The sequence below is a fragment of the Leptosomus discolor genome, chromosome 1 (assembly GCF_034619465.1).
Source record: "Leptosomus discolor isolate bLepDis1 chromosome 1, bLepDis1.hap2, whole genome shotgun sequence".
Lineage (NCBI taxonomy): Eukaryota > Metazoa > Chordata > Aves > Leptosomiformes > Leptosomidae > Leptosomus > Leptosomus discolor.
This window is the reverse complement of record NC_141391.1, coordinates 96,803,335-96,818,417: the sequence shown is the minus strand read 5'-3', so window position 1 is coordinate 96,818,417 and position 15,083 is coordinate 96,803,335. Positions and strand designations below refer to the sequence as shown.

General features: G+C 36.9%; 1 protein-coding gene across 10 annotated transcripts in view; it reads right to left on the bottom strand.

Moving 5' to 3' along the window:
- KDM6A (lysine demethylase 6A) overlaps positions 1 to 15,083 on the bottom strand; it is a 157,800-nt gene that overhangs the window by 39,992 nt on the left and 102,725 nt on the right. For 3 of the 10 annotated variants that reach the window (XM_086477448.1, XM_086477439.1, XM_086477432.1), the window contains 9 exons: positions 13,997 to 14,090; positions 9,107 to 9,233; positions 6,366 to 6,464; positions 5,774 to 5,993; positions 5,076 to 5,210; positions 4,479 to 4,634; positions 3,739 to 3,834; positions 929 to 1,033; positions 1 to 313 (listed from right to left, as the gene is read on the bottom strand). The exon at positions 1 to 313 is cut by the window's left edge and continues 83 nt beyond it. In XM_086477448.1, coding sequence (XP_086333574.1) covers positions 1 to 313; positions 929 to 1,033; positions 3,739 to 3,834; positions 4,479 to 4,634; positions 5,076 to 5,210; positions 5,774 to 5,993; positions 6,366 to 6,464; positions 9,107 to 9,233; positions 13,997 to 14,090 — 1,345 coding nt within the window. The remainder of the gene's footprint in view (positions 314 to 928; positions 1,034 to 3,738; positions 3,835 to 4,478; positions 4,635 to 5,075; positions 5,211 to 5,773; positions 5,994 to 6,365; positions 6,465 to 9,106; positions 9,234 to 13,996; positions 14,091 to 15,083) is intronic. The other 7 variants (XM_086477471.1, XM_086477456.1, XM_086477463.1 and 4 more) reach the window with 6 other exon arrangements.

Sequence of the window (15,083 nt, the reverse complement as noted above, 5' to 3'; positions counted from 1 at the left end):
CGTTTTGCTGCAGGTAAGGCACGTTTCCATTACTTCCACTTTCTGTTATGTGATTATTGCCTATCAAAATAGTGTCTGTACTACCCAGCGTTCTTGCTGTGCTGCAGGGAATGGGGCCTGCTGGAAAGGGTCCATTAGCCATAGGCTGCCCGGGGCAGGCGGGACGGATTCCACGCTGAGCGACATTAGGCACTCTGGTTAGAGCAACCTGCGGCTGCTGACCAGAGACAGAGTTTGTAGGCAGTGATGAATCAGCTGTTGGCCCATTAGGAATTCCAGTAGATCGTACCTGTGCAACTCCTGTTTGTCTCATCTAACGGAAGATGAACAAAGCACAAGAACATTAGCTGCAGAATTTAAAAAATAAAGATTGTACAAGGTTTGTGTACTTTATTGCACCAGTCGATTCCAATTTTATATTGATTTACAAGATCTTCATAGTGGCTGTTGAGAGGTAACATGACTCTCATGCTCTTTACAAATGCACTGAGCTAATTTTAAGGTAAAGCTATTGGCACACTTTTCTTCTAGGCCCTGCAGTTTTGAGCGGTAGCTTTTTACTGCTAAAGCTGGACACCAAGAGAGAAAGAAGTAAACAGCGAGAGAAGAGCTATGCTGTAATACAGCTTACTACAACTAAGTATTTTCCAAGCAAGATTGCTTTTAGATGTGTCCACTCACTTCAGTCTCAAAGTGTGGCTTGAAAACATTTACATTATCTGGTAGCCCTACAATAAAACACAGCTAAATCTGTTACATTTCAACCAGTAAACCACAATTATACTTTATACAAAAAAAGATGATTTAATGTAATGTAGTAAAGGGTATAAGAACTCTGTACAACAGAAATTCTTCAGAATTCAAGAAACACAACAGACACTATTACTGACAAAAGCTTTGTAGAACAGAAAAATATTTTTGTTTTCACCTGCTGGTGTTGCTGCATCAAGACAAACTGACTCTCCAGCTGTTCCAGCATAAGTTTCTGTGCTGGATTTAGATTATTTCGGTTTGCACGCAGCTGTTCCAAGTGCTGAAAAAACAGCAGTACAGTTCAGAAACATGGAAATTGCGTGTATTTTTTAGTAACTGTCTTGCATACAATACTACAAATTATCTGTGAAGACTTGTAAAGCTGAAAACATGATTGAGATTTCTGTTGCAGCCTCAAACATCCTTCCATATACTATTCTGTAACCAAACCTTTTTGCTAGTTACTAAAACTAATTTGAGTATATAAATATTATCACCACACTAAAATTAAGTGTACTGGTACCATAAAAGAAAACTACATTCAAGTACGATTACATAGAATTCTTATTATCATTATGTATGTTTCAACACTTTTCTGTACTGTGCTATTCTTTTATTAATGTTGTTCAGCACAAAGTAAATTCAACCTATCGTGACATATGAAATATAAATGTAATTATTTATTATTATAGAAAATATAAAAGAAAACAACCCAGAAACCTATACAAGTTAATTACAGAGAGCAGTATCTTATGTTATGATACTGAACTCCTCTGCAATGTATAAATTTCAGTATCTATTACCAAAAATCTGATCTGTGTATTAATTTTAAACTACTCAGCACATACCATCATTCTACCAGTAAGTCTGCTGCTTCTAAGTGGTATGTCCTAAGTGCTGAAATTGTGGAACACAAAAGCACTATCTGAGAAGGAAGAGGTGGTGTATGGAGAGGAGGGCAAAAGTTGTGCTACACAAAAGGTGACATACAGACATTTTTCTTGATTGTTCTTAAACACTAAACTATTTCTCATCAGTGTAAATCCTTAAAAACAAAAAAACACCACCACCCAAAAAAGAAACCCCAAACAAGAAACAACAAACCAACCAAAGCAAGCCCCACCAAAACCAAACACAAAGCAGGCTTCCTTCAGTTCTTTTCAGGTCTGAATGTATTATTTTTCTACATCCTTCTTGTCTCCTTTGCTTTGATTATGCTGTATTACTAATACACAAATGGAATGAAGTATGAGTATTAAGTAAACGGTAGTTCATTCTGTTTGTACAACTGCATTTGCAAAGTATCAAGTAAAAAAAAACCAACACTGTCTGAAAAAGTGATTAAAGATGGTTCATGCCAAACTCCCTGGATTAACAGTAGCTTCCATTCAGAAGTCCTTCTGTAGGGGACTGCAATGAATAAGACTAATATATCTATATCTACCTATCTATGACTGTGAGATGAAAAGAGGGTCCCCATGGGAGTGCACGCACCAGGTACACAGAAGCCAAAACCAGTGCTCCGCAGCTGTTACTTTGCTTTTAAAAAACCCTGTCTAAATAGGGTAACAGGAGTCAGAAAGTCTGACCTAGCACATGTGTCAGCAGAGCTAAGTCTGCGCGTCTCTCCAGTGCTATGGGTACAGAGGCTTTGCAGGCAACACTGGTCTTGATGCCCACCAATTCTGTGCAACCAACACCCATCCCTCATCCACTGGCATGGTGCAGCCCCAGTGCCTACTGTGTGGCCACAGCCCTTTCCCTCCTCCTTTTGTTAGCTGAGCCATTTGGTGTGCGTTACGTGCCATATCCATCCAACCTCTGAGCTGCCACACAGAAGATGTAATAAAGGTTTTATTCACTCTCCTCTTGCATCATAGCTTTTTGGCTTTCCTATCCACATATACTGGAACTTTGTCAAGCTATTGTCAGCAAATCCAGTATACTGTACTTTATGACAGAGAAGCCTACTTAGATACTGTTTATAGGAGGAAGCTAGATCTGGAAAAAAGGTGGGGAAGAAGTAGTAGGATATAAAATAAGCAGAGAGAAATAACGTGAAGGCATGAAGAGAGAGATATACAGAAGAGTGATCAGGGAGGACCGAAGGGGCGGGGAGGTGGAGGGGATCAGGAGGGAAGGTAGGGAAAAAATCTGCAGCATAATAAAGACCATATTGTTCAGATTGAAAAATAGCTGAAGAACTACACTGGAGTTGAGGGGAACACTGCTCAGTCAATCAGAATGCCTTCTGTCTATGCACTCTGTTCCCTTCTATTTTTCTTTGCATACAAAGCAGTATCTGTGATACATGGGTTAGAGTTTCCAGCTAGGCCTGACTTTCCAAATATGGAATCCCTGCTGAAGCTCACTGCAAGCCCTAATGAACTGAAGAGACAACAAAACATCATAACAAAAAAGACCTGAAACAAGATTTCAAAAATAAAATCTAGCATTTCGTATATTAGATGACATAGAATATAGAAAAGCAATACCAGATTTCATTTGAGTCATTGCATTTTGTAGAATGTGCACGTTTGTTTACGCAATTTGATACAAAAAGCGACCTCAGGAAAATGAGGATATATTATAATTCTTCTTCACCTGCTTCAATATCCCCCACATTACAGCAAGTAGCAAAACTCACTTGGCATACAAGCGTGGCAATTTGCATATCTATCTTTAAAACACTATCAGAGAAAGGGATTACTGTACTTTCTTACTTTATAGATTTTAGAATTCATACAATCTAAGTGTTCAGTTTCTGCTAGAGATCATTTATTTTACTACTGAATTAATCTCACATAGGGAAGCCATAAATATTGCCACAACTTGAATGACACTGTCGGAATTATTTGGGAAGTATTTCACATTGAATTTCAGAAGTGTGAAAAAAAAAAAAAGTTCCAGATTTATTTTCTTGAAAGGAAGAAAGAAAGAAACAAAAAATACACCAAAGCTTCTGAAGATCTTCAACATACCTACCTGTAATTTCTGTGGTGTCAAGCACCAAGAATGAATTTGTTGCTGTACAGGAGGATGTGACACTGTATGGCCACTACTCCAAACATCTGAAGTATTCTGAGAGAAAACAGTACATTAAAATGCATGACTACCAAAGGGTCAACATGATTTCTTTTGCTATCTAGATTTAATCTTTCTTATGAAACAATTAAATTATTTCAACAATATAAACAAAGACCGTACTAAAACATGCTAAGTCTCATTCTACCACTCCCATACAGTATCAAGAGCAGTCAGTGGAAAAAATTAAATGGTATCTAATATCATAACGAGAAACAATCAAATCAAATTTCATAATTAACTGAAATGTACACTACGTTTAAAACTGAATACTTTATCTACTGTAACACTATTACATGACAATGGAACACTTGAATTCTAAATATAAGCAGAGGCAATAGACAGAATGACATGATCGTCTCCCTCTCTATCATCACACTATGATTGTACCTTTTCACTTATACAACTATGACTGTAGAACAGTGCCACCGGTTTGCATTGCCCTTACGCACTTCCTCTCTGAACTGGATCCTGACTAAACACATCACTGAAAAAAGTTTTTTAGAATTCCTAAAAACATTCCCCACCTTGATGCCAAAGGATTAAAATTTACAGCACAAATTCTGTGCACGCTGCATCATTTTAATGCATATTTCCATGTAATTTTGGTAGGGGGCTCTTGAGTTCATCAGAATATATACCTTTGTTGGACTAGATGTTCTTTTCCTCTTGGCAGGACTGGTCAGGTCATCTACTTGGCTAGAAGGAATCATGTGTAGTGGCAAGGATTGCTGTGAAATTGGTGTTTGAGTGAGGCCTAGTACAGGTTCAGTATTTGGATGATGAGGTTTACAAGCCTAAGAATCACAGAAGGAAGACAAAAATATGGTTCTATATATTCTTTATTCTTTCTTTTAAATTAAATATTTTAACAGCCCATATATATTAAAAGGGCCGAGTAGATATTCTGAAGCCGATCTCAATAACTGAAAAATCAGTTTCCATATGGTCATCAATGGAGGAATGTGTACCTTTCACGGGATTATTAAACCACTGCAGCATTTCTACTTAAGATGAAATCTTTTAAAATCATGAAAATCCACAAAGGTTCTAAATTGGTACCCCCATATTTCTCCCATATTATAGGGAGCTTCTTGATCTAATATCCCTTTGCAAATAAATCAAAGGCTTTTTATTAATAGAAGCCAGTCCTGTGCTCAATAAAATAAGCTTGACCACTACCGATTGTAAAGAACCCTTAAAGCTGGGCACCTGCAGAACATAACCCAACTTCTCACCTGCTGTGCTGTGTTCATGGCACCCTGCCTGGAGGTAAGCTCTGCGGGGATTGGTAGGCTCCATGCCTCCTCAATACTAGGAAGTAATTTAGTTTTATTCTGTAGACTACCTTGTGGAAGGTTACACAACTGAGCCTAGGAAAAATTATGTAAAAAGCAAATTTAACACAAGCCTACTTTAGTAAGAGCAAGTCCATGAAATCTTCCTAAATGCTGTAGCTAATTATGTCTTAAAAGAGAGGATAGATTTAAAATTTGGGGTTTTAGAAAGGTGCTAAGTATAAAGAGGGTAACCAGAATATAAACCTTTGTGAGAATCAGAACAAAGATGAGCTCTGGATTCAGAGGTCTCATAATTCCTTTTTTCTGAAATTGCAAACAAGAGTGAAAGATAGCATGTGTGTATTCTCTCTATATGTTATGAAAACTTAAAAATGTAGACAATACAAAGAAAAAAGCAAAGTGATGTAAAACAGTATGCTTTGATTAAATGTGCAAAATAGGGTTTATAAGGAACTAAGTTCCACTTAAAAAATGAAGAAATAAAATATTACAGGCTATGATATGCTTACAATACACATGAAAACAGGCTATACACACCACAAACAATTGCAAGTTAAACTTGTGTGTTACTTCTCCCCGCCCCTCCGGTGTGTATTTGGAAGAGTATTTCCCACTTCTTAATACGTTAGTTTTACCTGTAAATACTTTATCCGTGCTGCAAGTGCAGAGGTATTACTACAATTTTTGCTCCTAGTTGCATTTAAGTAGCATTTAATGGCATCCTGAGGCTGGTTGCAGGACTCATAGAGTGTGCCTAGGTCCATCCAGGCTGCAGCATGGCCATGGTCCAATTGTACAGCACAGATATAGGCCTGTAAAGCATCCATAGGCTGATTTTGCTGTTGATACAGCACACTGAATAGAAAGATTAGTGAAGTTGAGAATTAATAACAAAGTCAAAAGACAAACAAGTCAAATATACACATCCCCCACAAAACCCTTAATAAACTCTGCCATTATATAGTACAGTAATAAGCATAAACAACACAAATTCTTAACATACAAAGCTCATATACATAGCATATTCAGTATTTTTAAAAAAATTGAGAAAGAAAATATAAATTTATTATTTAAACTTCAAATCAGACAAGTCTGACAACACGAAGGTATAAACAAAAAAGCTTTACAGTCCCCTTGAGAGCACAAAAAGAGTTAAAAAGCTGATAGTCTTTATTTACATATATTAGCATTGAATTATAACACTGTATTACCCTGTATCATTCTTACCCTATAGAACACCATGTATCTGCACTTGCTTCTGATTTATCAATAGATTGCCTATAAGATATAAAGGCATCCTGAACTTTCCCAATACTTGAATAGCACCTGGGAGAAGAAAAAAAGAACTTCGGTAATATTTACAGAAGGTAAACATTGAGGATGGCTTACCAAGACTGATCTGATAACTGTTAAGTCATGCAAACACATACACATCTGTATGAATCCAAAACACTTGCTGTTTCCGAACGCCAGGCATAAGCAGACTCAAACATCTCAATCAACATTTTCTTTATTTAAAAAGCACACCAGAACGGCTTAAACCCTAGCTTACTGCATACCACATTTTAAAGACTTGTATTTCTTTCACTTACCAACCAATAAGGACAATATTTATCTACAGATAGCATTATAAACAATTAAGCTACCTGTTTCATCAAACGAATGGTTATGAAACTTCATATTCTACAAGAAGTGTTTCAGGATTATTAAGAGATACTGACTAACTCAATCAGGATGGTTCCTATTGCCTGGGAAGCTCTTTAAGTGCTTTTCTCACATACAGCTCAGGAAGTTTTAAAGTAATGAACAACAAATCACTTAGTTTTACGGTATATCTAGAGCACAGAATTTTGAAAAAAATCCTGCTGTTCTAGATTTTTTTCATAATTTCTTACTTGAATATTTTTCACGTACAAATTCAAAGGTATTCTGGCATTATAAGCATAAATATCAGAAGTCTAAAGAGAACTACAACTATACCACAGGGAATAATACCTACCTTTTTAAAATTAAAAGCTTCAAATAAATACAATATTAAAAATATATACACATTTACTAGTTTAATCTACAATAGCTCTGCTGCTTATATTGTTTGTAGTAAGTTTCCCTATTGGAAAAAGAACTGACAACTTTCAAAACACATAAATAACAACAGAAAATTTATTCTAGTAAAAAATAAAAATGAAGCAGAACAGTACAGGCAAAGGTTTGTCAAACGTGCTACACACTTTCACGTGTTCTCAAGGCACACTAGGAAAGTAATACAATAAAATCTAGCAGCACTTTGCCTAAAAACATCCATTAAGTGTGAACACAATGTTTGACAAGATCATTTTAATCACAATCTACCCAAAGTTCCAACAGACATGTTTCCATCTGTCTGCCTATCAGATACATAAGGACTCTGATGAAGATAGTACCAACATTAAGCACCCAACAAAATTTAAAACAGAGTGATGAATTTTATTCAGTGGGGGAGGAGGGGGGTGGTGGTATATTTTTGAAAGGTAGCTTTAAACCAACTTGCTATCCAGTTTGGACAACCAGCAGAGGAAGGAGTAACACAAGGAAATACATGAGGACAGAAAAAGAGGAAGAGTGAACGCACAACCCTGTAACTCTGTTCCTTTCCTCTTCTCCTGCCAGTGTATGGACTGGAAGAATGGGACACAGGAACATTTTCGCTCTAGTCCTCCCTGTAGAGTATAAGAGATGCTTCCACTAGATTCTTTTCCCCCCATTTCCTGCATTTCTCCCCCTTATTTGTATGGGCCTAGGTTTCACTCCAACCATAAGGACTGGCACAGTAGGAGCAGTAGCATGGCAGCTGTGCACACATACTTCATGGAGCCCTGGCTTGGTCCTGCTGCCGTGTAAGAACTCAGCTAGCTGAGGGCACGTGGAATGAGACTACTTAAGAAAAAACCCAAGGTTTCAGGCCAGTGGACGATCCCTGGCTCATTTTTCCTTTGCTCTCCACACCTTTACTCCTCTGCCCTTCACACTCAGTGCAGTGTTCCTCCCTTAAGCCTGCAGACAGCTGGTCAAAGAGCCCTGCTCTTGTAGGAACAGCTAGAGGAATGCAATTAGGATGACTAAAACAAAAGTAGGTTCCAGTTGTATATGACCAGAACCTCCAAGACAGTCAGCTAGAAAATAGCAAGGTTAGGATACTAATTTCCTTTTTTCATAATTCCTTTCTAATGTATTTCTCAACAGAACTGACTTGTTCACATTGAATTGCCCTCAAAGCTTCGTCCAGAACCTGGTCATTTCAAGAGTTACTGCTTGTTTGTGTAAAGTACTCTATTTTCTTAAACAGGAGACCAAGAAAATTTATCATCAAATTTATGACCGAGCTATCTTGGCCTAGTATTTCATTGCAATGTATTCCATTTATAAATGTATGTATACCTGGCAAAATATTGTATTTTAGTACAAGAAGTGATTGAGATTAGAAGGGAGAGTCTGAGAAACAGAAAGAGGTAGAATTGTGAAAAAGGTATAAAGAAAAGTAACAATATTTAGGGAGCATTTACCGAAACAGAAAGAGGTATAATTGTGAAAAAGGTATAAAGAAAAGTAACAATATTTAGGGAGCATTTACCGAAAAAGAAAGAGAGAATAGAAGATGTGGTAGGAGGCGGCGGAATGGGGAAAACCAGGCAGGGCAGACTCAGATTACTGTAAATGTGTAGACTGAATAAAAACTACAAAAAAAAAAAAGCAGGACCACCTGAGTAACATATTTCATTTCAACTTCTAATCTATATTCACGTCAAATATGTTAGCACCTTGTCTTTTTATACACTTTCCAGAAAATTAAGACTTCAGTAGATACATACATCCTTTCCCTTCATTTTTCCTCTGAAAGTATTAATAAGAAAAACAACATAAGGTACTCAAAATAATGAGTATCCTCAAAAACTCACAAATACAGTTATACTGTCTATAATGTAATTTCTCACCTTCCAAGGAAATACCAGGATTGACCAGAATTTGGATCTGCTTCTAGAGATTTCTGGAGATACTGTATAGCATAGCTTTCCTTGGTTGCCTTGTCTCCAAGCTGATCCACGGTGTGATGCATCCAGCCTACAAAAAGAATCCATAAATGGTAGAAATGAAATTCCCTAAGACCACGTAACACTCTGGCACAGCATGATACTCATAGAACTAGTTCCTCTTTAAAAACAGGAGTATCAAACAATAATATCACTTACATATAATATTACGAATTAAATTTTTAAAGTTCTGTACTAAAATTATAGGACAGAAGGACCCTAACTAAAAATAACTTTCAAGTACTTTTAAAGCAGGTTTCTTTGGTTTAAATAATTTTCTATGAGCTTAGTAGAGCAATAATGAACTGCTCAATCTTCTACTATAAAAAATCTGAAAGTGTTAACTCCTTCATCCTCTGAACACAGAAATCTTCCCTGTCTTTGTGAAAAATGCCATCATTCTTCCTGTCACGCACATCAATTATCTGTATATCATGTTCAGTTTACTCCTTTTCTTCTAAATCCTCATATTTATCTCATATCTACGTTTGGACAATTCCCCAACAGAACCTTGGTCATAATTTTTGTATCTCCACTTTAATCTTTCTTACACTGTCATTTCATCTTCATTGCTCCAACATCCTTTCCATTCACCTTGACGAACGCAATCACCTCGCATCTACATAACAAATTCCGCTGAAAAGATCATTTCCTCATCTAACCACACATATTCTTTCAAATGCCTTTTTTTCTTTCATTACACTAGATAAATTATTCACCCCCACTTTGAAAGCCTCCCACAATCCATGCTCCCCTATCCTCTTTTACATGCTACTAAAATGCAACTCTGCTCTAGCACTGATGCAAGGCTTGGTTACCATTGCAAATAAAGCACCTTCACCACCTCCTCAAGCTGCTCCTCATCTGTCTCTATACTTAGATGGAATTCCTTTAAGCAGCCACAAAATCATCTCACTGCCAGTCATATTATGAGTACAAGGAAATCCTCTGTACCAGGCAGCTGGCTTGCTGAAATCACTACATACCACACTGGTCAGCAATGTCTTGCTGTTTGCATAATCTCCATGTATGTGTCTTAACAAATGCTGCTTTTCAGCCAACATTTGTAAAACGTGAGATGTGACAACACATTGTCCTTATGTTTTTATAGTGTCCTGCCCATAAATGGTCCCTTGTGCAATACTGCGATACCAATTTCATAAAATATCCAATTTGTATAATGTTTTAGTTAGAGTTGTACACACACCTGCACTGTAACTCCATTTAAAACCTCCATCAGCTGAACATCAGCACCTTAAGCTTACACGTTTTGATACAGTCCAACTGCATGAACAGCTAATACCACTCAAAAGATCCAGATCTCATCTGAAATGCTAGACAAAATAGGCAAGGCTGAGAACTGAACTGATGAGTATTTGCAGCTTTACTTCACTCTCTGTAAATTAGACTATATCTTAAATACTTTATTCTACCTGTTCTACACAGCTTGGGTTTTATTCCATGGGCTTATAGTTTGTTAACAGTCAGAGTGACCTTTGGCAAATGAAAGGCAAACTTCCAAGCTTTAAAAAAGGCAATCTAAAAGAAAATCATATCTACTGAATAACATTCGCCTGAGGTATTTTAAGAAGCATCAGTTGGAAACCATGGTCAGAAGCAGGAGTTTGAATATTTCATGGACTGCAAGAAATGTCATGTTAGAAGCCAAGTGGTTATAGCGCTGAAGATGGATCAAGTCAAAATCCTACCCAACAAAGAAAAAAAAAAAAAGGAAAAAGCACAGTAAGTTTTTCAGAGACACAGAACATAGACAACCTTCTCTCACGGACTTCATAAACAAACTATGATTTTAATTCAAATCCCAAGTCACCGAAGTTCTTAAGCATACAGAATATACTCATGCTTCAGAAAAAAAGGCTTATGTGAGGGTGGTTATCAGAATGCACCTGCATAAATGTACGTTAAGGATAAATCTATCGGGTGCAGTGCCAAGCAAAGCCTGAGATAAAGGTAGTAGTTCGGGGACTAAAAAAAGACATTAAACAATTTCCTGAACCTTTGGAAATTTTGTGTGGTCATGCCTATTTTCTGTTTCATCAGAACCTTGCCGAAGTGAAAGATAACACATATCTTCAGGAGATCTTTACTGAAGTTCACTGATAAAAAGAAAGAATCCTTTTCCAGGAGACAGAAATGAGAACTAGCAATCCCTATCTACTTTCACTGCTGAAACAAGGATTGCTTCCCAATTTTACCTTCCTGCGCAGGGAGGTGAAAAAGGCAGAAAGCAAGAGAGAGGGTGAGGGAGAACAAACGGAAGTTTTCTACTAGAATAGCACTGGAAGGAAATTGGATCTCTCTCTTTTCCTCACGCATAAAATGAAAACCGTACAGAAAGGTTTGATGATGGAAAAACCCTGGCAGGCTGTGCAGTTTCCCATTTGCAAGACATAACTCAAATTCCCAACTAGCATATTGACTACTCATCCACTCTTGGGACATTTTTAATATAACAAACAAAAACGCAGGTTTTGTCCATACTTCAAACATTCCAAGCTCTTTTCTACGTCTTTTTACAATCTAATTTGTTACAAATCCCTGTGTTGCCTCAGCCAAGGGGATGTGCTAGCCCAGCTCATGCTGCAGGGTGTTTTTTATGCTTATCAATCACTCTCGCGCTGAACTTGTGGCAACTGATATTTTTTTCTCCAATAAATGCCACCATCTGAAGAGATGAGCCTCCTCCCATTTTAGCATCTCATGATATCTCATCCAACTACGTGGACACCACCTAGGAATGCCCCTAGCCAAAAATCATTGAGAGTGCACTCTGGAAACCTCTTAAGCAGATGCTTACATTGTTCTTACACTTTTCCTTATGCAACTGCTGAGTATAAATGAAGAAAGAATAGCAGGACAGATTAGATCTTCAGTCTCGTTAATTCAATATAATTTTAGGCAAAGCAATGAAAAGAACTGTTGCCTGGAAAGCAAGTGAAATGGCACAAAAGAAGAAACAAACTGCTCTTATCCAACTGTACAAGATCTGACTGTTCCGTCTACCTGAACTAGTCAGCATGCATCGGCTCAAATAGGCATCTATTTATCTGAGAATCACAGGGTTCTCCTCCACAGCGATCTGCTCTGGAAACCAGCAACAAGAGCAAAGATTTTAGCAATTCTCTCACAAGACACCTGAACTTGCCTAAATTTCAACTGTGGCTCGCTAAATATTAGCTAGCTAAGGAAAACAAACAAAGTTCAACATAGAAACACAAACACATTTTGATTGGGTTTTGCCAGTAGCATTCTGGCAGATGGCAGGTATTTTCTACTATTTTTTCTAAGCAGCAGTGCACCACCTGGACTACGCTTTCTGAGGAGGTGTTTTTATTACCAGCAGCTAGAGACTAAATCTCCAAGAAACACCATAATCTGATAAACACCACAGTTAACAGTGAAGAGCAAAAGAAATGCTATTATTCCTTGAATGTTCTCGTTAAGACCACTCCTTCCCTTTCTCTACATAGAAGCTACCCATGCTACAAAACTAGGCGACCTATGCTGATTGAGTTAATCCATGTTTTAGGCAGCAGATAATTCTCAAAGTCATTGCTCTTACTGTTAGCACAGAGACCTGTGGTCAGATTTTATACCTATCACCATGTGCCTTTGCTTCTATTGTGGTAACATACATCAAACAGAGTTGAAAAAGCACTAGTCAGCTATTTTGGGAAGGCTGTCTTCCATTGATCGTATGTACAGCCTTTCTGGATGGAATTGCTGACAATTTTCACTAGGTGGGATAATACCAAGTTAAAAAAATTTCAAAGGGGATACTAAAATATAAGCAAAGCCATTGTGTGACAGGAAAAAGATCAGCACCTAGCGTCCTTGCAGTAAACTCCTCCAGCAGCTTCATTTGCTATTTCACACAGAAGAAGCAAAAGCTAAACAAATTAGCCCACTCAGAATCCATACACAACCTGCATTACAAAAAACAAAAGCACTGTAGCCATAACCCGGGATCAGTTACTAACTTGAATTAAATGACTACTATGTGAAAGGGGGGGGGGGGATAAAAATAGGCATAAGCAGGCTAAATGAATATTTAGAATAATAAAATAGATGAAGAACATGGAGAAAGTGAATGAAGAAGTTTTGCACTGGGTTGAACAATTTTAACAAAATATTCTGGAAATACTTTTACAAGACATATAGGACAAAAGTAATTTATTCTACCCACCCACTAGAAATTTTGGTCTAAAAATTACTTTTCAGCTTCCTATAAATATGGAAGACGAAAATTTTAAAAAAATAATGCTTCTTCTCTTTTTATGTGGTTTCTTTTATGGAATCTGATGATAAACTTTTTCATTATAGAAATAGGTTTCATTATGTTCTATAATTAAAGAGAAAGCAAAGGTAAGCCTTCTATTTGCCATGTTCTTCTGTTCTGCAACAGAACAGTATTTTCGTTTACTGCATTTAGCCTGGCTAATCAAAGGATGTTCTCAGAGGCAGAACAGAGAATACAGAATTCTAACTGCTGCATTCCTCCTCTGAAAGACCACCCCCTCATTGCCCAAAATCTGAAACACATATACTGTAGCAAGTCTAAGAGCTTTTTAATTTTGTAAGTTTAATTAAAATCTTTTCCTCCTCTCTTATTTACTTATTTATCTACTATTATGCAGTCTATTTTGGGTGAAAATCTCACGTATCATACTCAGTGTCTAAGACTCACTTCAGAAATGGAGCCTTAAAAAACACTGCTGAAAGTGAAGATAGAAAAAAGAAACACACAGGAAAATAAAAGTTAATTTTACATACCTAACTGCTGTAAGACAGTTGCTTTTACTTGTGCAGGAAGGTTTTCGATCTGCAAAAGCTGTTCATAAGCTTCCTTTGCAGAGTGATACTTTCTCTGCAAAAGGAAAAAAGTAAATGGATTAATCATAAAGCTTACAACAGATCACCAATAGCAACGATTTCACAGCACTGACAGCACACAAACACAGTGACAAAAAATTCTACAAATTTTTTTTTTTTGCATACAGTGCATATGAAAGCTTTAATGAGTGACATATATATATGGTAAGAAGATAACTTTCATAAATATAGTATTTAATATAAATTGACTACTTAAAATAATCGAGGGAAATTTGCAAATTACTAAATTTGGTCAACTCCTCATACATGCATTATGCTTCTTACAGTAAAATGAATGTACTGCTTTTAAGGGGAATGCTTGAATGTGAGTCTACATCTGAAAAAACCCTATGCAAATTCCTCCCAGGAAATTCGTAACAGAAGTGAAGATCATCGGTAATTGGTGGCTGGTATAATTTTGCCTCTCTCCTTCCTTTGGTATTTTTGAACTGCCTTTTCAACATATTTATTGTCCTGGTAAGAGTCCCACCGTAAGCAGAATTAAAACATATCCATGGATTAAGCCTAGAGAATGAAGGTATGCCATCTTATTATTTGCTATATAATTTAAATGCGTTTAAAGCATAGAAACATTCAATTCTTAACTCCCTACATGAATAGGTCTTGATACTGAAAACACATTCCCAGGTTAGGATCGAGGCCTTTACTGACATCTGGAACAGTATGAGCCGTTTCATACGTATTAAAGGTTAAGACTTCTCGATAGATGAATTTTTTTCTAATAATGTCACCTTTTATCTTTGTTGCCCTAATAATAATTGTGTAACAGTGAATGTATTTTAAATGCTTGATTCTTCTGTTCTTCCTCTCCCCCAAAAGTCTAGAAGACAATAAATCCTGAGGTCTGTTAGTAAGACTACTCGTGCCCCCCTCCCCAAAACTGTATACCATTTTTTAAGAAAAGAATGCTTTTAGAGAATTCAGCATTAGACTTCATTCTGGCAAACAGATGAAGAACATATGAAAA